The sequence below is a fragment of the Typopeltis vanoorti genome, chromosome 1 (assembly GCF_054136105.1).
Source record: "Typopeltis vanoorti isolate ZY-2024b chromosome 1, IOZ_Tvanoo_1.0, whole genome shotgun sequence".
In the NCBI taxonomy this organism is placed as follows: Eukaryota; Metazoa; Arthropoda; class Arachnida; order Uropygi; family Thelyphonidae; genus Typopeltis; species Typopeltis vanoorti.
Window position 1 is genome coordinate 16,467,799 of NC_143549.1, and position 23,525 is coordinate 16,491,323.

At 38.0% G+C, this 23,525-nt stretch overlaps 1 protein-coding gene across 1 annotated transcript in view; it reads left to right on the plus strand.

The window, feature by feature from the left end:
- The window catches only part of LOC150109809 (uncharacterized), a 35,281-nt gene extending 14,959 nt beyond the window's left edge, over positions 1-20,322 (plus strand). Inside the window, exon 3 of the mRNA XM_090396232.1 lies at positions 20,212-20,322. Coding sequence (XP_090252358.1) covers positions 20,212-20,322 — 111 coding nt within the window. The remainder of the gene's footprint in view (positions 1-20,211) is intronic.
- The last annotated feature ends 3,203 nt before the right edge of the window (positions 20,323-23,525 follow it).

Genomic DNA, 23,525 nt, shown 5'->3' on the forward strand with positions numbered 1-23,525 from the left:
GTTAAGGATTATTTGTTGACAACAGTAGCAAAGTGCATACCAAGAGTGAAAATGTTTTTAAAAATTTGGGTAAAATTGATGACCACTGAAATTAAGAAAGGATTACAGATAAAAAAGAGGTTGTCAAAAAAGTATAGAATGAGAAATGGTGTACAGTTGCATGACGAATACAAAGTTCCAGCCAGAGAGGTGACTAGTATAGTCAGGAAGAGAAAATTAAAATATAAGAGGAGACTAGATCTATATTCAAGGGACAATAAGGAATTTTTTTCTTTATGTGGCAAACAGTTGTGGACGAATATTCTGGCTAGATGAAAATGATGGTCTATTGACCAAGGCGAATGATACTGTAGAGCTATTTGATGATTACTTTATTAGAATGTTTCATTCTGAAGATGTGACGCTTATGCCAGAAAAGATGGAGATAGTTGACAGATTAGAAGTAAATGAAGTGGATGTATTTACAATAATGAGTATTCCGGATTTCAGGAAGGCTATGAGACTGGATGAAATTTATTATTACATACATAACACCTCCAGTGAGTCCAAAGACTCATCGAAGGAAGGCACCTACTCTACAACTCTCCATCTCCACCACTCCACTAGCATCATCAACACCAACGCCATCTACCGCCGACCACCACCACTATTTTCACATACAATCAAGAACATCCATGCCCGCGACCGGATTCGAACTCGTAGCCTTTTGGGTGGAGAGTGGATATGCTATACTCGGCCAACCTGGCAGGCAATTTCTCCGCAATTTCTCGGCAATTTCAGAATTTATCCGAAAGTCTTAAGGGAATGTACTAAAGAACTAACAGTTTCCTTGACTTTGCCATTTAATGAAAGATTTGCAACTAGAAAAGTCCCTGGGAGAAGCAGGAGGGTAACATAGTGCCATTACATAAGGGTGGTGGGAGAATGGAGGCATCAAATTATAGACCAGATTCGTGTTACTTCTGTAGTTGTTAAGGTTTTAGAAAACTTGGTAAGAGCTGGTATACAAAGCTGGACAGATAAACATAATATCATCTAGGAAGTTCAGGACAGATATGTTGCGATGCGTTCTTGTTTAAACAATCTCGTTAACTTTTATGATAAAGTAACTAGAGTGGCTGATGTGGGAAATGCATACACTGTAATTTTTTTTTTAGATTTTGCAAAGGCATTTGATAGGGTACATGAGCTTCCGGAGGTTAGTCAGTATAGACAAAGCCCTTTGGTCGGAAAGACCTGTGTTTTCGATTCCCGTTCAAGACGTGAGGAACCTTTATCTGGTCTCTTAAAACTAAAGGTGAGTTAGCTGGTCTCATACGGCGGTAGAGTTTTTTCACCCGGAAACTCTGATTTTTCGTTTCCCAGAACAGGCAAACCAGCCCCCGAACACACACTTCTACAGCAATGAAGAGAGGACACAAAGAAGTTGGAGTTTCCCAGAGTCACATAATCATACATAATCTTAGTGGACACTGCATTAAACAGGATAAAATCACAATAGAGAGAAACAAGGAGATTTGATAGGGTACCACATGATAAACTGATATTTAAGCTACAAAGTATGGGTTTGGATATTGAATTAATAAAGTGAATTGGCATTTAATTGTCCGGTAGACATCAATGGGCTGTATAATGAGGGATAATATTGGGGGAAAAGGAAAGTCACCAGTAGAGTTCCACAGGACTCTGTGTTGGAACCACTACTTTCCAGCCTTTAGATCAATGATATTGTCATTGAAATTCAAGGGGATATTCAGTCCTCTGTGGATGACGTGAAGCTGGGAAGTTTATTGAGAATAGTGCTGAGTTGTGGATGTTCAGGGGATCTGAATAAGCTGGAAATGTGGGTAGGTAAATGGGAATAATAGTTTAAATTTGCTAAATGTAAGGCACGTATGCAATTGCATGCATGAAATGTATAATTTCGAGAACTGCAAGTGGGATACTGTATACTCTATATGTGAAATATGCTAGAGAAAGTTGAGGAAGCACGGATCTTTTGCTGTTATGGTAGATAGAAATTTGGAATTTAAGAGGCATGTTGCAAAGGTGATTAAGACAACCCAGGGGATTGCTGCAATATTACGTTGAATCTTAATCAGCAGATATTACAACAATACCGTAATCTGAGTTGTGTTAATCACCTTTGCAACATCTCTTAAATTTCAAATTTCTATCCATCATAATCCCATAATCCCAAATCAACTTGCACACCTCGCTCCATCAAGAAGTGCATACATTCTTCCACACTTTCCCAGAAGAGTTCTTTAAGACCTAGCCACTTAAAACGGGAAAATTCATTAAACTGTTGTATCCACATGTTCAAATAGTCTAATCACCTTACAGAGAGTATTTCCACATTACACCAAAACCTTTATCCCAGATTTGAAGCCATCACTTTCCATTTTCTTCAACATGATCTTGCTTATTCATTTTACGAAATGTTCATTTTTCCTTTCCTGAAGAAGATCATGTAATGAAGATAGTATTTCCGTTACATCAATAAGGAAATTGTTTTCTTTCTCTAACCTGCTAATATGTGAATGGAACACACCAATTAGAGACTGCAAATGCCATAGATAGATTTCGCTGAAAAGGTCTTCAAAAAAGTTCTTTATTACAGCTGGTGGTCTATTTTGAGATAAAAAGAATGATTTAAGAGCTGGATACATTTGAATTAGTCTTTGAACAGCAGGGTACAAGGATAACTATCGTGTTTTACTGTGATTTAAAAGTTGCTGGTATTCTATATCTACAAACTCAAAGAACTCCTTGAGAGACTCCATACGGACAGTGTATAGTGAAAAGTAATTATATATTTTAACTATTGAAGTTTGTAGGTCAATGTCAAGCAGGCCTGTACCATGTTGGATGTAGTTATTAAGGATGTGTGCAGGGCATCCCACTTTGACCAATTATTGGTTATCCATCCTCTTCAAGTTGGCAAATACATTATTGCCTTGACTTCTTGCACGACTCCCAAACATGGTATTGCAATTATCACCGTGAAAAGCAACACATTTATTTTGAAGTCCCAAATTGTTTAGTGTTTCACTGACATAAGTTGAAATAGTTTCTGCAGCTTCATTTGGTTTGCTCTCAACATTCACTACTTTAATCTGTAAATATCCATTCTTGTAGTCAAAATATTGAATAAGGATAAGAAATACTTTCACATTACCATAGTTATTAGCATCTATTGAAACACCTATAAAGGAAAAATCTGCCATAGATTTGATTATAGTTTCTATCGAATGGGGAGCAAGAACAGAATTTACAACGGATGCAGTAAAAACACAACGGCTTGTGTTTTTGTGCGACCACTCGACACTTTGGCTTCAATTTTTGAATCGCTGAAAATTTGTTTCAACAATCCAGGAGCACAGTCCATGGAATTGTAACTATTGTGATGAACAACAGTATGATATGTAAGGGCCCCTTCAGCAGCACTTACGCTGTCTTCCATTTCTGAATTTGGCTTGATAAAATATCACTTAATTTTCCTGTTGAACTGTGTCCCCTAACACACTTTAAATGCTTTTCTGTTTATGCGTATAGTTCGAAGTCTCTTATCCCATGCTGTGCGACCGAAACGTATGTACCAGGACTGCATACAATACATTCAGTGTTCCATGGCTCACGTCCAGGGCGAAAACAGGGAAATTTTTCCCTATGATTATCATTGAAGGAGCACTTTCTTTTAGCTCTAGACATCCTCCAGATAATCTGAAATAAATATATGTAAAATGTTATAAAATTATATCGTAATGTTTAGGTAGGCCTTCATAACGGTTATGTCGTTACCTAAAACGTGGTATATATTTTAATTCTAATATAATTTGATAATTTAATATCTTACTTACTTGGTAAGGTCCTAAATATTAATTAAGAACAAACAAAACTAAGGATGCTTATTAATTTCCACTTCAAACACCACCACTATCATAGCACTAAACGGAGTAACGCCATTAACGTGAGGCCAGCGCCAGGGAGAAAGAGCGAAAAGTTGAAAAAAAAAAAAAAAAAACGAGTGCGGATATCTAAAAGCGCAACACGATTCGATTATTGATTCAATTGTTCTATAATATAGCCAACCTCCTGCATTCTTGTTTCAGCAATGTTACCAACACACGAGAAACGCCTGGGGAAAAAATCTACAATGCTCCCACAGAAATGCAGACAAAACGGGGTTTTTTCAAAAATGTATGGGGACAGATATTTTCATTATCAAAATGCGGATATGTCCGCATAAATGCGGTATGGTAACCCTAGCTGCAAGAGTTACGTAATAAACCAACTCCAGTAATAGCAAATCATCAGGAGGTAGCTATATCAAACTTTGGAATTCAACTCAGTAAGCATCAAGTTGACGACATACCTCAGCATGTTTTGACAGAAGTGCAGTGTAAAATGAAGTCAGGGATATTAGAACATATGAACTCCATAACTGACCGTATAAGATACCACCATTAAAAGCTTTACATAAATCTAAGCTAAAACACCTCCTCTTAGACGCAAATGCTGTGATTAAAACCATGGCAACCAACGCGATAAAGGAAACAAATCAGCTCCTATACAGCACAGCCTATAATCATTACAGTGAAGTTTGGTTGCAAACCATAACAGCAAAAGCCGAGAATGAAGCAATCTGCACTATGGAAAATCCAGTTGGAACGAATAGTCAACAAACTTCGAGCTGATCTAAGCAACTGAAAGAGTTTTAAAGAATGATGGCTGAAAAAAATAAACTGATTGACACATAATTTCACCAAACAAAAAATGCTGAGGTTATTACCGAAGAGCTAAAACAAAGAATTATAGCAACTGCACAGAAAATCAAAAGATATGAAGCAAGAATAAACCAGTATGTACAAAATATGCAATTTCGACAGAACCAACGTCAGTTCTTTCACTCTGTCCAGAGAAATACAAATGCAAACAATCATTCACCAGAAAAATAAGTACTCAAATTTTGGAAGTCAATCTGGAATAATCCTGTTGAACACAATAAAGATGCTCCATGGATTAAGGAAATAGAATCAGAAATGAAACAAAAACAAATGCAAAATGTCATTATCACTAAAGAAATGGTCAGTGCACAAGCTAGAAAATTAAAAAAACGGGAAGTGAACCTGGCAAAGACGAACTACATGGATTTTATTAAAGCATCGAACCAGTCTGCATGATTGAATGGCAGAACAATTTAATTATTTGATGCAGTCAGGCTCAGTGGAAGACTGGATTATATCTGGGCGCACTTTTCTTTTCATGAATGATAAGGGTGCAGACCCAAATAATCCTTGTCCAATAACATGCCCAAGAAATATGCTTCTCAGAATTTAAAAAAGACGAAAAACTAACTTAAACATATCACGGATAGACTAAAAGAAAGCATTCAATTCCCTCCCACGCTCCTGAGTTCTACAATCACTACAAATACTTGGAATTAACAAAAACATATGTTCATTTCTGGCTGCTGATATGAAATCATGGAAAACAAATTTAATAGTAAATAATAACAATTTTGAGATATTAGCATCAAACGTGGAAGAAAGCAAAACTTGAATACGAAATTCCAAAATATAATATTAAAATTTCCCATCTGTTGTATATGGATAACTTGAAGTTGTATGGAAAATCAGCCCAGCAAATAGACTCTTTACTGAACACAGTTCATATTTTCAGTCAGGACATCAAAATGGAATTTATTTTAGATAAATGCGCAATTTTAACTATTAAACGAAGAAAAATTAATGATACTAGCAAATTTAATTTTGAACAAGAGAAATATATAAAAGCAATTACAGCTGACGAATCCTATAAATACCTAGAAATATTAGAAGCCAATGATATTCTTCACTCGAAAGTTAAACAACAGGCAGCATTAGAATACATTAAAAGAGTTAGAAATATTCTGAAAACAAAATTAAATGGATTAAACACAATTGGAGCAATGAATTCTTGGGCTATACAGTGATCCGATACACAGCTGGCATTATACTGTACATTGGACAAACTGGGTCGCAAAAGTAGAAAATTAATGACTATGCATCATGCATTACATCCAAGAAGTGATGTTGACTGGTTGTATTTACGAAGGAGAATAAGCGGACGGGGTCTGCTGCAACTGAGACAGAACATAGAAGAAGAAGAAATAAGTTTAAGAAGTTACATCGACAATAGCTCTGAGCTAATGATTCAAGCAATTACACAAGAGGGCCTACTAAAAGTAACAGGAAACAAATCCGATTACAGAGGAATAACAAAATAACCGATATGTGCGCTGGAAAAATAAACCCTTGCATGGCCAATTTCTTCGAGATACTGAGGGCAAAATTGGCGCGAACAAGACGTGGCAATGGCTACAATACCTATATATTAAAAAAGAAAGAGATTTACTCTAGCTCGAGAACAGGCATTACAAACGAATGCAATAAAAGCAAAAATGTTGAACATCAATAATAACAGAAAATGCAGATCATGCGATCAGAAATGTGGAACATCTAATCAGACTGTGGAACATATAATCAGTGCCTGCAGCAAAATAACTCAAACTGACAATAAATACTGCTATGATCAAGTAGCCAAAATAATTCATTGGCATTTATGCAAAAACATGGCTTTCCTACTTCTGATAACTGGCAGCAGCATAAAATAGAGACTGCATTGGAAAACGAAACAGCAAAAATTCTCTGGGACTTTGGAATACAAACTGATCGGAATTTGGAACACAACAGACCCGACATCACAATTATCGAACCTCGACAGGTTTGGATTATTGATATCGCAGTACCCAGTGATAACAACATTAATAACAAAGAACTGGAAAAAATTACTGAATATCGAGATCTGGCAATCGAAGTTGACCGGCTGTGTTGTCCGGTTATACACACCAAAGTAATCCCAATAATTATCGGTGCAAAGTGCCACTTCAAAGATGCTATACAACTATTTACAGCAATTAAACATCAATGAAGTGACCCCATATGACCTACAAAAAACAGCATTACTTGGAACAGTGATATTGTACGACGCTACCTGACGGACTATTCTTAGATTCTTGGGTAGAATCTGAATTGTTCTGCATCACTAGTCAAATTGTTGTTTAAATGATATCTTGTTTTGACTGTGTATCAGTTATATGAATAAAATCATAATAATAATAATAAAACTCTGAAACGATTATTATTAGGTAACACCACCAGAGAGTCCAGGGACTCATCGAGGGAGGGCCCCTGCTCTACAGCTCTATGTCTCCACCACTCAATCCACCACCGCAACATACCATCATCACTCACACCAACGACATCTTCCACCCATCACATCATATTGTCAGTATTTTCACTGACAATACCAAACATCAATGGCCACTGTGGGATTCGAACCCGCAGCCTTTTGGATAGACAGTGGATAAGCTGACCACTCGGCTAAGACGGCTAAACAGGCTGGCAGGACCTGTTTAGCTCAGTGGAAGCGACACTTGGATCCTGCATCCTCTGTACTAGACCGCCTGAAGATTGACTTAGGTTCAATCTAGTCGCCCACTGGAGGAACTTTTCCTAAGCCTTTCTTCGACCTGTTCCCGAGTTAATCAATCTCTGGAATAAGCAAGTGGGATTTTTCTCCCGGAAAATTGAGTTTTTCATCCCGTAACCTCAAGAAAATCGACCGTAGAACTCACACTATTTCAGACAAGAGCATGTCCTGTTAGGTATCAAGAGATGGCAGGTCTTGTTTGACGATCTCTTGATCAGTTGCCGCTTATAATTAGTAATAGTCTTCAGCCAGCTATTTGAGTGAGCAGTTCGTCTCTTTTGGAGACTGAACTGCTCACTCAGTCTCCAAAAGCTATATAGGGTTCAAAGGTCTCGCCTACTCCCTATAAGGAATAAAAGGTGTTGCCGACTTATTGGTTATTTATTCTGGGAGGAAAAAGCCTTACATGCCTTCCAAAGACGGGTTAAACAAAATGTGCAGAAAAACCTTTTCCCTTACAAACCTACAAACACCCCATCTGGCGATTACAGGAGTAGAAGTGCACACCAAGAACGCAGGAAGTCTGAAGATATATACTCAGCAAACCCCTATTAATATTAGGTCTGAACTCCATCTTCGGCCCTACAGACTCCATTATTATGGCAGGGGATCTGAATACTAAGCACACTGCCTGGTTCAGTTCCACATTTAAAACCAGTGGCCACACTCTACACAGCAGCTAATTTAACCATAGTTGCGGGACTTGTCGAGCCTACCCATCACAGCCCTATTGGTAGGTCGGACGTACTAGACATTCTTGTTTTAAAAAATATCAAATATCAGTACCAGCTGAAAACGGTAAATGAATTGTCATCAGACCATAATCCTCTATTAGTCAAACTAGGCACACTAGATCAATTCCCCCCCTCCTACATTCATTCATAGCATGGATCAAACTAGCCAAAAGTTCTCCTAGAGCACATCGGCCCATTACCTATCATACACAAAAAGGAGGAGTTGGACTTTGCAGTAAAAAGCTTAACAGACCAAATCAAGAAAGCAATTGCAGCAATCACCAGAACTATACACACATACATTCAACCAGCAAAATCCGGAGTTAATGAGGACAAAAAAATAAAGCCAGGAAGAGGTACCTGATACTAGGGGCCCACAAGACAAAACGATCCTAAACAGAAAAATAAGAGACGCACTACAAAAACATAGAAACCAGGAGTGGGAAAAGAAACTAACATCCCTAAACCCAACTGATCATACTATATGGAAATTGTTGAAGATTCTCCATAGGAAAAATCAACCCTTACCCCCATGCAAACCAAGCACGGAATAACACTTGGATAGAGATAAAGCTAAGGCGCTGGCTGACAGCCTGGAGGAGCAGTGCAGACATGCGTATGTAAACCTGAATATTAGTCACATATACACTATTCAAAGGCAAGTCAGGCGTACTTTAAGGCAAACAGAGAACTGCACAGACCACATCACCCCTACCACCCAAACAGAAATATATAACATCATCAAGCATTTAAATTCCAAAATAAAATCATCCCTAACGATCAGACGGAATCACCAATAAAATCATAAAGATGCTTCCCAGAAAGGCCATAGCTCATATAGTCAACATCATCATCATCATCATCATCATCATCATACGTATCAAGGATTTAGGCCTAGCATGGCCTGTTCCGGCCTTAGAAGTCATCGTTGAATCGTTTAAGCGGACGTCCTGGTTTTCTTTTTCCTAATGGCTTGTACTTCAAGGCTTGTTTTGGTAATCTTTCTGTTTTCATTCTTTGAACGTGTTCCATCCATTTATGTTTATATTTTTTAATTTTTTCTATTAATGGTTCTTGGTTTAATTCTTTCATAATATAGTCAACATAACAAATGCAATAATCAGACTACAACATTTTCCCATAGCTTGGAAAATTGTTGACATAATACCGGTAAAAAAGCCTTGAAATAATCCGCAACTCCCACAAAGTTACAGGTACATCTGTCTACTATTCAGCCTCGGCAAAATAGCAAAGAAAGTAATCCTGTCTAGACTACAAACTGCAACAGAGAAACTTAGAATCATCCCTAATGAACAATTTGGTTTCCGAAAGAAGCACAGTACCACTCAACAAATACACCGCCTGGTAAAACACATCACACTCAGTTTTAACTGGAGCCAGCACACCGCAGCTGTATTTTTGAATCTAGCAAAGGCATTCGACAAAGTCTGGTACCCAGGGCCGCGCAATGCGGTTGTGCAGATTGTGCCCCGCACAAGGGGACTTGAAATTAAGGGGCGCCATTTCACTATGGGAAATAATAAAATATATAAATTTTCTTATTCTTGAATTATATCGTACTGTATAAATTACACAATTGCAAATTATAGTTAATGCAACAAAAATAAAATTTAAAATCGGTCAAATTATGAATTCTTAACAATCTAACAATATTTTTAACTTAATACATCACCAGTTTTATTATAATTTGTTTGAAGTGAAACGTTATCAATGTTACCATAGATTTTATTTCACAGAGCATCGACTCAGCTAAAATTGCATAAATATTCTCGATTGCTAATTATAATTTTAGTGGAAGTTATTAGTGTAAGACAGACCGTGAATTCATTCTTACGCTGTGCTTTGCCCTTTGTGGATGTGTGATTGTGACTGAAACAGTGACTTTGTTCTGCAAATTTGGAAGTTAAGAAACTATAACATAATTGATATGTTTTCGACAGTAAGCATTTCGTGAGAATTTAAAATAAAAACGGCGATAAAATTACCCGCTAAAATAAATTTTTATTTTAATTGACCCTCTGGTTTTCACGAAAAACATTTATAACATTTTAAAAAAATAAAAATAAATTGTAAATGACTATTATTTTTGATGTATAGTTGAATAATTTGTATTTTATTTTTTATTTTATTTTATTTTTTATAAATTTACCTATTATTTTCTTCCCTTAACCGATTATCCCGTATATATACGGGTCGCTGCTGAGGGACCACAGCTAAAAATCTTGTATATATGCGGAGTAGACTATTGGAGTTCTTATCGGAACGTCAGGCTGACGCGGATCGACTTAAATTAACAAACGTAAGTTATTTAATGAGCTTATAAGGACTGGCTTTAAAGGGGCGAAGCAAGAATGCTTTTCATCTTCCCCGTTATCTGTAGAGGACAGTGTACTGATAAGGTGTTATTGAACTATTAAAGCTCTGGTCATGGCAGGAGGGTAACAGTAATAGCCGAGTCTCAGTTAGAACTTCATTGGCTACAGCATTGCCATCCATTACCCTCCAAGGGTATTAATCACCGCATCGCACGGTCGATTACCAACCTTCTTTAGATGATCTAGGTTTGTTTACACATACTGAAATTGGCCCTTTCTTGATACGTTTTTGATGTATTTTGCATCATTTCATTTTGTGCATTACATTGTTACTGTGCAATTGCCTTTTTTTATATAAAATATATTTATTGTTATTATAATTACGGCTATTTTGCCTGCTTCAGTTTAGGAGTGCCCCTGTTTAAATATCATTGGCTATTTACTCACGGATTCTTAGGTCATTGTAGATGTAAATTTACCAAAAAGTATATGTAGCAGAAGGAAGAGAAATTTACACATACCTTTTCTGGGTGTTGCGGCTTTTCTTCTTTATGCGATGTCCGAAAAACTACTGAGTGTGTGGAGGGGGGGGTAGGCAATTTGGGAGAATTAAATTAGAAAAACCCGGGTTTGTTTCCCAGTAATATATATATATAAACATATATATTATATTACTATGTTATAGAGGGTGGGGGAAAGGTGAAAGGGTTGATTTTTTATATAGGGAGGGGAAGGGGAAAGGGGGTTGACGGGGTGCGGTCCGTTTCGACTATTCTCGGTCGTCATCTGAACACATTGGGAAAGTGGATGCTATGTCAGGTCGGGTAGGTGCTTCTGTTTTTGAAGTGTTTGTGTTATCGCCTATTGGTCGGGGTTGTGACCTCAATTTTATGTTGTGAAACTTCCAAACCTCGGAGATTATGTAGGGCCTGTGTACGTTGATAGAGTTCGCGTCACATTTTATGGCTATTGTTTCCGATATTCTTAGAATTGTTTCATTGTCTTGTCTGTCTACTATGATGGCCTTGTCGATCTGCGGGGTTTGTTTTTGTTCAAGGGCGTGAACAGCTATTTCCGTTTTTCCTGTGCTTTGTATTCGATTTTTCTTTTTGATGTTACGTTTTTTAGTGTTTAAATGTTCTGGAATAGGGATGTTACAATCACGGTAGTGTTCTTGTAGTCTTGCCCATAAAGACCTGATGGTGGAAACCTGTGTAGGTGATATCACAGTCTTTTTGGCAGGGAAATTTATAGACTACATTGTGATGTTCAAATATTTCTTTCTGTGTGTGGGGTTTGGTGGATTTTAGGAGATTTGCCAGTTTTTGGTTTGTGGTGAATACCAATTTGTAGTCAGTATGTTTGAAGATGTATTTATAAGCTTTGTATGTGTTTTGGGTGTATGGTAGTTTGATAATTTTTTGTGTTGGGAAGTTCGTTTTGGTACTTGGGTTGTTTTGGCGGATTTTTGCCGTCTTGTTTGCGTAGTTAATCAGTTGTGCAGGATAGTTGCGATTTATGAAGATCTGTGTTAGTTTTTTTATTTCTGAGTTTAGATTATTCTGATTGGTTGAAAATTTGTAGGCATTTATGAATTGTGATAAGATGACAGATTTTTTAACAGGATGGTGAGTGAAAATGGAGGTAGTTTCCGATATGCGAGGGTTTGTGATATACTTTCGTGGTTATTTTGTTGTGTGTTCTGGTTAATGTCAAGTTTAAGAAATTGATGGATTTGTTCTGTTCGGTTTCTGTGGTGAATTTTAGTCTGTTGCTGTAACCGTTTAGGGATGTTTTTAAGGTGGTGATGTGTGTGGGATTACCAATGCACAGAATATCGTCCACGTATCTGCCATAAAAGGTGATGCCGGGGGGAAGGGAAGGGTGGAGTAGGAGTGATTCTATATGTGCTAGGAATAATTCCGCTAGTTGTCCACTGATGTTTTGGGCCATGGGGAGTCCGAAGATTTGAATGTACATGTTGTTGTTGAACTTAAAGAAGTTTGCCGAGAATCTCGGCAAACTTCTTCAAGTTCGTGGACAACAAACATCGGTGGACAACTAGCGGAATTATTCCTAGCACATATAGAATCCACACACTCAGTAGTTTTCGGACATCGCATAAAGAAGAAAAGCAGTAACACCCTGAAAGAGGTATGTGTAAATTTCTCTTCCTTCTGCTACATATACTTTTTGGTAAATTTACATCTACAATGCCCTAAGAATCCGTGAGTAAATAGCCAATGACATTTAAACAGGGGCACTGCTAAACTGAAGCAGGCAAAATAGCCGTAATTATAATAGTTTATTAAGAGGAGTAAATGGGAGTTTTCCCAGAAATAATATACATATTTATTGTTGTTTAGTAAATTTTTTGTGAATTTGGATTATTATTCCCGTAAAGCAAGTACGTCTATTACATTTTTGCTACGTTTGAAAATCAGTTAAATTGTTTCGTTTTAGTTAATTATCTTATTTTGAAAACAGAAGATTTTTACTAAAATTAAGGGGATACTAAATCCCACATAGTTTTAAAACCGAATAAGAAACTCAAAGATTGGAATCAGAGAGTTTCTTGCCGAATATAGAAAACTATAACGTATCGGCGAACACTAGCGTTAGCCAATGCAAGTGATCCTAGTACGTAGTACATTCATGGGCAACTCGTTGCAAAGGTGAGTAAAGTTCAGATCGCTATTCTTAGGTATTTTCCATAATGTAAAAACACATTTCCTAGGAAATGTATGCTGTTATTACATTATGGAGGGAGGTCACTACCCAGACCGGTTTCAGCCTTTTTTGAGGCTTCATCAGTGAGTAGGTAGACCTAATTTAATACCGACCTCAAAAAAGGCTGAAACCGGTCTGGGTAGTGACCTCCCTCCATAATGTAATAACAGCATACATTTCCTAGGAAATGTGTTTTTACATTATGGAAAATACCTAAGAATAGCGATCTGAACTTTACTCACCTTTGCAACGAGTTGCCCATGAATGTACTACGTACTAGGATCACTTGCATTGGCTAACGCTAGTGTTCGCCGATACTTTATAGTTTTCTATATTCGGCAAGAAACTCTCTGATTCCAATCTTTGAGTTTCTTATTCGGTTTTAAAACTATGTGGGATTTAGTATCCCCTTAATTTTAGTAATGTTTTCATTGCCGAAATGAAGCTTATTAGCTCTTTATACTTAAGAAGATTTTTATGTTATGTTGGGTAGACGTCTGAAAAATAAATAATTTTCAATAAGAGATTTATTTATATATTTCTTCTTGTTCTGGTTGGAAGGCATTGGGGTTGGGGTCCTTTTGCTAATTTCTTTAATAAATAATTTTAACAGGGTTAACATCCTTCCCCTTATATTAAATTAATGTTTATATCGAGAAATGAAGCCTATTGGCTCTTTATATTTAAGTAACTTAATGGTTGCACCTTTTTGACAACTCGTATAGCAGAGTATATAAGTTCTTTTCGCTATACCCTTTGGTATCTATTTGGTCTAGCTACTGAAGAAGCCTCAAAAAAGGCTGAAACCGGTCTGGGTAGTGACCTCCCACCATAATGTAATAACAGCATACATTTCCTAGGAAATGTGTTTTAGATTATTGAAAATACCAAGAATAGCGATCAGAACTTTACCACCTTTGCTGCGAGTTGCCCGAGATTGTACTACGTGCTAGGATTACTTGCATTAGCTCACACTAGTAATCGCCGATACTTTTATAGTTTACTATATTCTGCATGAAACTCTCTGATTCCAATCTTTGACTTTCTTATTCGGTTTTAAAACAATGTGGGATTAACATCCCCTTAATTTAACTAAATAATTTTAATATTCTAGAAATTTCTTAATTATTAAACAATTAGGAGAATGTTAAAAATATTAAATAAATATCACTGAGAAATCAATCAGTGGCTAATATCTCTACATGTATAGCCTGTGTAGTTTAAAGAGCCTGTGTAGCTCAGTGGATGTGGCGTTTGCACACCACGGCGCTTGGCCGCACGAAGGAAGACTTGGTTTCGAGTCTCGTCGGCGACTAGAGGAAATTTTTCTAAGCCTTTTTTCGACCGGTTCCCGAGTTAGTCGATCTTTGGCACGGACAAGCGGGTTTTTCCTCCTGGAAACTCGGGTTTTTCGTCCCGTACACTCAAGAAAATCGACCGTAGAACCCACATTATTTTTTTCAGACATTAAATATATTGTTAGGGATAGGGACCACGAGATGGCGGCACATTTGAGCCGTCTCTCTTCACTGTGTACCGCTTAATTAGTGATAGCCTTGGGCCATCTATCTCTGATTGGTACCAGTGGAGATTGAACTGCCCACTCAGTCTCCAAAAGTTAGATAGGGCTAAATGGCCTCGCCTACTCCCGTATACGGGAATAAAAAGGCGTTAGCTGATTTTTTTTTTTTAATTTTGTGGTGGCTAAAGCAAGACGATAAATATGTAAAATAAATCTACATTTATCCTAATTGTTATATAGTTAAAAGCATATGTCCAAATTATCTTTGTTATGTAATAATATTTCTTTTTATATTATAATAAAAGTAATTTTTGTTTATATATATATATCTGTTGTATTTGTATATTAACGAAATAAAAAATTTTGAAAATTTTTATTAGTAAAAATTACTTATTAATGAATTTTAGTGATTACAATGTGCTGTTAAATAAAATTTATTTTTATGTATGCATATAAACTGTTTTGTACTTTTAACAAAGTAGAATTTTTCGTGGAAACTTATTTTATGGGGGTGCTGAAAACGTTTTGCACAAGGGTGCCTCCTACCCTTGTACAAAATGTCTCCTACTGCTTGCACCAAGGCCTACTCTACAAGCTTATAGAAACCAACATACCTATAACCATCGTAAGGCTGATCAAATCTTATCTCTCTTGGACAGATACATGCAGATAAAAATCAGTGCAATTGTATCATCCAGATGAAAAATTCTTGCAAGTGAACACCAGGACTCTCATCTCCCCCCCCCCCACTCTTCTCAATCTACGTATCTGATATCCTGCAAAACTCAAGAACAACGATCACCGCCCTATATGACAATGATACGGCAATATTGACCAGATCTCTCAGCCCCAAGCTGGCAGTCGAAAGATTCCAGGATAGCTTCTCCTCTCTTGAGAAGTGGTTCTCGGATTGAAGGATTCAGGTCAATCCACAGAAAAGCTCAGCTATGCTTTTTACCAGAAGAAAAGTGCTCATTAATGAAGACATTTAACTGTATGGAAAAAAGATTCCATGGCAAACAGAAACCAAGTATCTGGTAGTTCAACTTGACAAAGAAACTTAGATTCAAGAGTCACATTAAACTCATCTGCTGCAAGACATCCAGATTCATAGCACAGCTTTATCCTATGATCAACCCCAGAAGTAAACGTCATGTTAAAATAAACTGCTAATATACAAGATGGTAATATGTCCTGTAATTATGTATGCCTCTGCGGCATGAAGCCACACCTCAGAGTATAATATCCTAAAACTCCAGAGGATTCAAAATCGGTGCCTACGGATGATTTTGAACACACTATGATATCTCAGAAACACCCAGATCCATCAGGAGACCAAAATCCCATACATCGCCCCCCCCACTACATAACCTAGCAGAGAAGTTTTTCACCAGAGCAATCACCCATCCTAATTTACTGATCAAACAAGCCTCAGAGTACGATGAGACAGTCTACAACAAGCACAAAAGACTAAAAGCAATCCTGCTCCCAGATGAAATCAACTAACTACATTGCCCACAAAGGGAGAGCATAAAGCTCAAAACTAACCCCATTCATCAGTTCACTTACCCAGACAAAGGGGAATATAAAAGCATATTTGCTTTGCCAATCCAGTCAGTAACGTTGTAGGTTGTACCTACTCCCTATAAGGAATAAAAGGTAGCCGATTTATTTATTCTGGAAGGAAAAAGCCTTACTTGCATTCCAAATATGGGTTAAACAAAATGCGCAGAAAAACATTTTCCCTATTCCATCGCTAGAATTCAGCCTAATAGTCTTTCTACTGGAGTGCTAGCATTATAAAGTCAGAAACGCGCTGAATTTTACTTTGCAGAACGCAGAATGCAGAATGCAGAACATTACTAGTTTAATGGGTGAAGCGTGTATGCTTTTCATATTCTGCTTTGTCTGAGAGGGAATTCTCTGAGTGGAGAGTTATTGAGTTTTAAGCTCGCCCTGGAACGATAGTGAGATTAACTGTGTTCAGGTGAGCATAGAATTGATTTGGGTCTTTTGTATTTGTAGAATTCTGCTTCATTGTAGTCTGAAGCATGCTTGATCGACAGGTTTGGACGATTGCTATTCTTGTTGAAGAATTTTTCTTCTACAAGAATTTTGAGTATTCTGATAGCCAGTTTGTCGATGAGAAATCTTGTTAATAAAGCAGTATCATCTGCATATAATGCAGTGATTGTTGAACTTGGGTTTTGAGGGGATATCAGCTATGTAGATAGAAAATAATATGGGGGGGGCAGAAGTAAGCCCCACTGCACAACTGCTAGGATCTTGCATCTGGTTGATGCAGTTTCATTTATTTTGACCTGCATGTATCTGTCTTTGAGGTATGTGTCAATTATATTTACAAGATAAATTGGTATATTGAATTTGATGAGTTTGTAGAGAAGACCCTACGCAGATGTGTGGAGATTCCAGGTGAAACCGTTTGTGATATATTCGACCAGTCGTTGTATTTTTGTTGTACAGTGCTATGTTTTTTTCAGAATCCGAACTGCTCGTTTAGAATAATACTTAATTTATCTGTTGCTGATTGAAATCTTGTAAGGATGACTTTTTCTGCAGCCTTTCCAAGGCTTCATAGAAGACTGATAGGTCTGTAGCTTTACGGGAGTTGAGAGTTCTTTCCAGTCTTTTTGATTGGCATGATATCTGCCATCTTTCAAGTTAGGGAAAAATGCTTCAATCTGAGGATTGCATTGATTGTGTTGACTAGATGAGCAATGGCTTTTCTGGGATGTAGTTTGATTATTCTGTTTGTGATTCCATCTGGACCTGGAGCCTTGTTGTTGTTCAAATGGGCTAGGATATTTGTAACGTCTGCTGGAGAAGTGGATGTGGTAGGTTCTGGCTTATCCTTTTGTTGTCTTAAGACCTGCTTGACTCGGTGGTGAATCTTGTAGATTGATGTTCAGATTTCCATAAGAGGTGTTACATTGAGTTTCTACGCTGTCAACTACAGCTTCTGCTTTTTCTTTATCAGTGTGGGCTACTCCCTTCTTGATCTGAATTGGGCGTATAAGTTGCCTTTTAGTGCAGAGCGTTCTCAAGAATTTCCAGATGGAGTTGTCCTCTGGGTTTAGGTTAGTTAGTTTGGTTTCCCAATCTTGGTTTTAATGTTTTTGCAGAGTTTCACGGACTTGTCTATTTAAATTATTCAGAATTGTTTTATCTTGTGGGGCTATTGTATTATGGTACGTCTTTATGGCTTTGTTTTTAAATCTGATTAAATCTATGATTTCCTCGGGGATCCGACTCCGACTGATCGGGTGAAAGACTGTAGTTTGGGTGACTGACTTTATTGCTTTTTTAATTTGAATGGTTAAGTTGTTTACAGCAAAGTCTATCTCCTCTTTATTGTGAATAACAGGGGCTGGGCCGATGTGCTCTGAGAAAATTATAGAGCGTTTGTCCCAAGGTATAAATGAGTGTTGTTGAGTGAGTTGCTCGAGCGCACCGAGCTTAAGCAGGATGGGGTTGCGGTCGGAAGACAGTTCATTTAGTGTTTCCAGCTGATACTGGTATCTAATGTTTCTGAGGATCACTATGTCAAGTACATCTGAGCTTCCAACTGGGCTGTGATGAGTGGACTATGTAGATCCGGCTATAACTATTGAATTTTGGGTTGAGTAATGGTATAGAATACGTCTTTTGTCATTTATTGTGGAGCTGATCCAAGCTGTATGCATTAAAGTTGGCATTAAAGTCTCCAGCCATAATAATGGAGTCAGTAGAGCTGAGAATGGAATCCAAATTAGCTGCCAACAGTAGGATGGCAGTTGGGTTGTATGCAGCATAGATTTTGATGCTGCTGGTATTGTTAGTATGAACTTCAATACCTGTTATCTCAAGGTTGTTGGTTTGTGGGTTAGTCAGGACATTGTGGCTTAAATATTTTTGATGTATAAGGCTGTGCCTCCTCCGCCGGTAAGTCTGTCTGTTTTATACATCGTAAAGACCCGTAATTTACAGCTATTAGTTGGCCTAAGGTGCGTTTCGTTAACTAACAACTAACACTACATCAGGATTGTATCTGTGAGTAAACTCTTGCAGTTCAAGGATTTTGTTTAGCAGACCATTAGCATTCCATGCTATTATCGTGAATGAGTTTGGTTTCCGTTTTTTTATACATTGTATAGTGCTGTCAGTATGGATTGGGTTTCTAGATAGAATCTCTTTCTGGAGGATAGGAAGGAGCTTGCTTTGCTGAATTCCTGCAGCATGGTGGCAAGAGACGTAGTTAGAACTGATGTTAAGTTGGAGCTTGCTTGCTGATGTGATAAAGGAATCTGAGTTCGAGCTGCCTCTGCATATGTTTTGGTCATGAATGAAGATCGAATGCCTTCCTGTGGTTCTGAAGATGAGGTATTTCGAACAGGAGGGCAACCTGCTTGGTTGTTTATAATGTCATTATGTGGAGGAGCAGGGTTCACTCTTGCTGACCCACGGTTTTTTTGGGTGGAAAAGGCATCCCTTTTAGTTTGTGCAGGTGAGGTCCTCTACAATTGGCACAGCAGCAGGTGTAGTAATTGGCTTGGTGAAGGAGCTGGTCTGGTGTCCTTCATCACATTTTAGACCTCTGTAGGCTGCTCTGCACAAATTTTGGGCATGCCCAAATTTTTGGCATCTATGGCATTGGCCTGTCGATGCTCTTTTCCTTAGAGGTTCAGTAGTAATTTTGAGCCTGCAGTTATCTGTCACTTCGTATATCCTTTTCTGGATGTTGCTGATTTCTACTACTACTAAAGGCATTGGTCTTTTATCAGATCTCAGCATTCTGCTAACATTGATTGGGATAAGCCTTTGACTGATAAGTCGGCAGTGACCTCATCTGTTATGATGCCCTTGAAAACCCCACTCTGAGGACCAATTTAAGATTTTTCTCTGCTTGCTAGTGCGAAGGAGTGGAAGGGCATTTTGGAATTGTCCAGGATTTTTGTCATTTCGCGAAAATCTGAGACAGTAATGTAATGAATCTTAACTCCCTTATCTGTATTTTTGGCCCTTGAGAAGTTCTGATGTTTGGTTGACCAAGGGTCCTTGAAACTGATGTCCACTTTTCTTTGTCTTTGAGAATCATTGATGGGACTTTTTGTTTTTTGTCTTCTGAAGCTGGTGGTGTTAGATCTTCTTCTTCTATAAGATCTTCAGAGGTCCTCCATCTTTTGGTTGCCTGTGTACCCTGTTAGTCGATCTATCCAGGGTTCTTGGGCGATGGGACCGTTGTGAATTCGCCCTCTGTATCCTCATCCTCTCCTTCTTGATCATTGATCTGGGCGTATATGTTTATAAATCCCGGGAATTCTGTATCAAACATTTTAAATATCTTCTTCAACAGGTCAAGCAACTTCTCTTTGCTAAAGGCTTGAACAACATCGTCCGTGATGTCCATATTGGAATAAAGAGAGCCTTGGTAGATATACCGCTTGTTCAGTTATGCTTGTTTTGACAATCTGTAGGCTTATAGCCTACAGATTGTCAAAACTATTAGGTCCTTTAGACTCACGCGGAAGTGTACTAGCTAAGTAAAGCAAGTTTGTAATGTCCCACTAAAATGAGAAAGGAAAATGTCAAGAACTCACCTGGCCACAGAGTGAAAACCTACCTCTCTAAAATAACACAAATCTATCCCTGGTCCTCGTTGCGGGTGGGACCTACACGGCCATCAGACCTCGTGCATTTTTCATGCAGAGGGGGAAACAGAAAGGATGATACTGTGTCAGTGCCAGTGCAATGTGAGATTCCTGATAAACCTTGTATGAAATCTAATCAGGCTCAATCTAAAATAATACGTCTGTTGTCATCAAAAGTCCAATCGAAAACCCCCTCATTCATTAATACGAAATTATGTTCGGTTCTTCCTCCTCGCAGAAACGCAGAACGTTGCTGATTTGTTGGGTGAAGCATAAATGCTTTTCATGTTCCCCTTTGTCTGAGGGGGGTTCTTTGATTGGAGAATTATTGAGCTTTAAGCTCGTCCTGGAAGGGCAGTGAGATTAGCTGTGTCCAGCTGAGCATAGAATTGACTTGGGTCTTTTGTGTTTGTAGAATTCTATTTCATTGAAGTCTGAAGCTTGCTTGATTAGCAAGTTTGGATGATTGTTTGTCTTGGTGAAGAACTTTTCTGCTAGGTCATGGAGAAGGGATGTGATGTAGGGAATGCTGACTTCTCTGTGGATCTGGGCGTTTCTAATGAACCATGGGGCATCCAAAATCATTCACAGGCATTTGTTCTGTATTCTCTGCAGCTTTGGAATATTTGTATTCGAGGTGTGGCTCAATGCAGGAGATGCGTAAGTGATAACCGGACGTATTATCATCTTGTGTATGAGTAGTTTGTTCCGGTATCCAGTTTACTTCTTCTGTTGATCATGGGATAGAGCTGAGCGATTGTTTTGGATGTATTCGAACTTATGTGTTTTATATGATTGGTGAATTGGATTTTTTTTTTGTCAAACATAACACCGAGGTATTTGACTTCGCTCTGCCATGGAATCTTAACACTTAACAGGTGTATATTTTCCTTGATCTGAAACTTCTTTTTGGTGAACAGGATGGCTCAACTCTTCAGTGGGTTTGTTTGAATCCTCCAGTCCATCAGCCATTTCTCCAATGTGTGAATACTGTTTTGGAGTCTTTTGATAGCTAGTTAGTGACTGAGAGATCTTGGTAATAAAACGGTATCATCCTCATATAATGCTAGAATTGTTGAACTTGGATTTTGAGGAATATGAGCTCTGTATATAGAAAACAGCTCTTGCTTCTAGATGATACGGTTTCATTTATTTTTACTTACATGAATCTGTCTTTAATCTATGATTTTTATTAGATTAGTTGGCATGTTATATTTGATGAGTTTATATTGTCAAAAGCCTTCGAAGCGTCTATAAAGACCGCAGCAGTGTAGAGGTTCCAGTTGAAACCTTTGGTGATAAATTCAATCAGTCGATGTATCTGATGTGTGGTGCTATGGGTTTTTTTTTGAATTCGAACTGCTCATTAGGGATAATACCTAGTTTATCTGTTGCTGATTGAAGCCTTGTAAGGATGACTTTTCTGCAACCTTACCTAGGCTGGAGAGTAGGCTGATAGGTCTGTAGCCCTCGGGGAGTTGAAGATTTTTTCCAATCTTTTTGATTGGTGTGATGTCAACCGCTTTCCAAGCTAAGGGGAAATCATTGAATCTGAGGATAGCATTGATAATATTGATTAGGTGCACAATGGCTTTTCTTGAGAGTAGTTTGATTGTTTTGTTTGTGATTCCATTTGGACCTGGAGCCATATAGTTATTCAAGTGGGTTATGATATTTATAACTTCTGCTGGAGAGGTGGGTGTGATGGGTTCTGCCTTCTCCTTTTGTTCTGTTATAACCTGCCTGACTCTGCAGTGAATCTTGTAGATTAGATTGATGTTTAAATTCTCGTAAGAGGGGTTACACTGAGTTTCCAAATTGTCAACCAAAGCTTCTGATTTTTCTTGGTCAGTGTGAGCTGCTCCTTTCTTGGTCTGAATTGAGGGTATGAGTTGCCTTTTAGTGCAGAGGGTTCTCAAGAATTTCCAAATGGAGTTATCCTCTGGGTTCAGATTGTTCAGTTTGGTTTCCCATTCTTGATTTCGATGTTTTTGTAGAGCTTCCCAGACTTGTATATTTAAATTATTCAGAGTTGTTCTATCTTGTGGGGCTTTTGTGTTATGGTGCCGCTTTCTGGCTCTGTTTTTCAGTCTGATCAGGTACATAATTTCCTATGGGATCAGACCACTGGAAATGAAAACAATGGTTTGTGTGATTGAAGTTAGTGCATTTTTAATTTGGTAAGTGAGGTTGTTGACAGCTATATCTATCTCCTCTTTGTAATGGATAATGGGTGCTAGGCCAATGTGCTCTAAGAGAGTTTTGGAAAGCTTTTTCCTTGATATAAAGAAGTGTGGAGGAGAGAATTATTCTTGTATACCGAGCTTAAGCTGAATGGGGTTGTGATCAGATGATAATTCGTTTAGCGTTTCCAGTTGGTATTGGTATCTGATGTTTCTGAGGATTGCGATGTCTAGTACGTCTGAGCTTCCATTTGGACTATGATGAGTGGGCTCTGTGGGTCCGGCTATAACAATAGAATTTTGCGTTGAGTAATGGTTTAGGGTGCGGCCTTTGTCATTGATTGTGGAGTTATACCAAGCTGTATGCTTGATATTGAAATCTCCAGCCATGATGATAGAGTCTGTGGAGAGAATGGAGTCCAAGTAAGATACCAGTAATGGAATGCTGGGTGGGTTGTATACTGTATAGATTTTGATACTGCCAGCATTGTTTATATGAACTTCAATGCCCGTTATCTCTTGGTTTGTGGATTGGTCAGTACAGCATGGCTTATGTAATTTTAATCGAATATGGCTGTGCTTCCTCCACTGGCAGTGAGTCTGTCTGTTTTGTACATTGCGTAGTTCCCTAATTTAGGATTATTAGCTGGCCTGAGCTACGTTTCATTTACTAGAATTATATCAGGAGTATATCTGTGAGTGAACTGTTGTAGTTCAAGGATTTTGTTGTTCAATCCATTTGCATTCCATGCAGTTATGGTAAGGGAGTTAGGTTCATATTTCCTATTGTTCATGAGTGAGGGCTGTCAGAATGGAATAGGTACCTTGAAGGAATT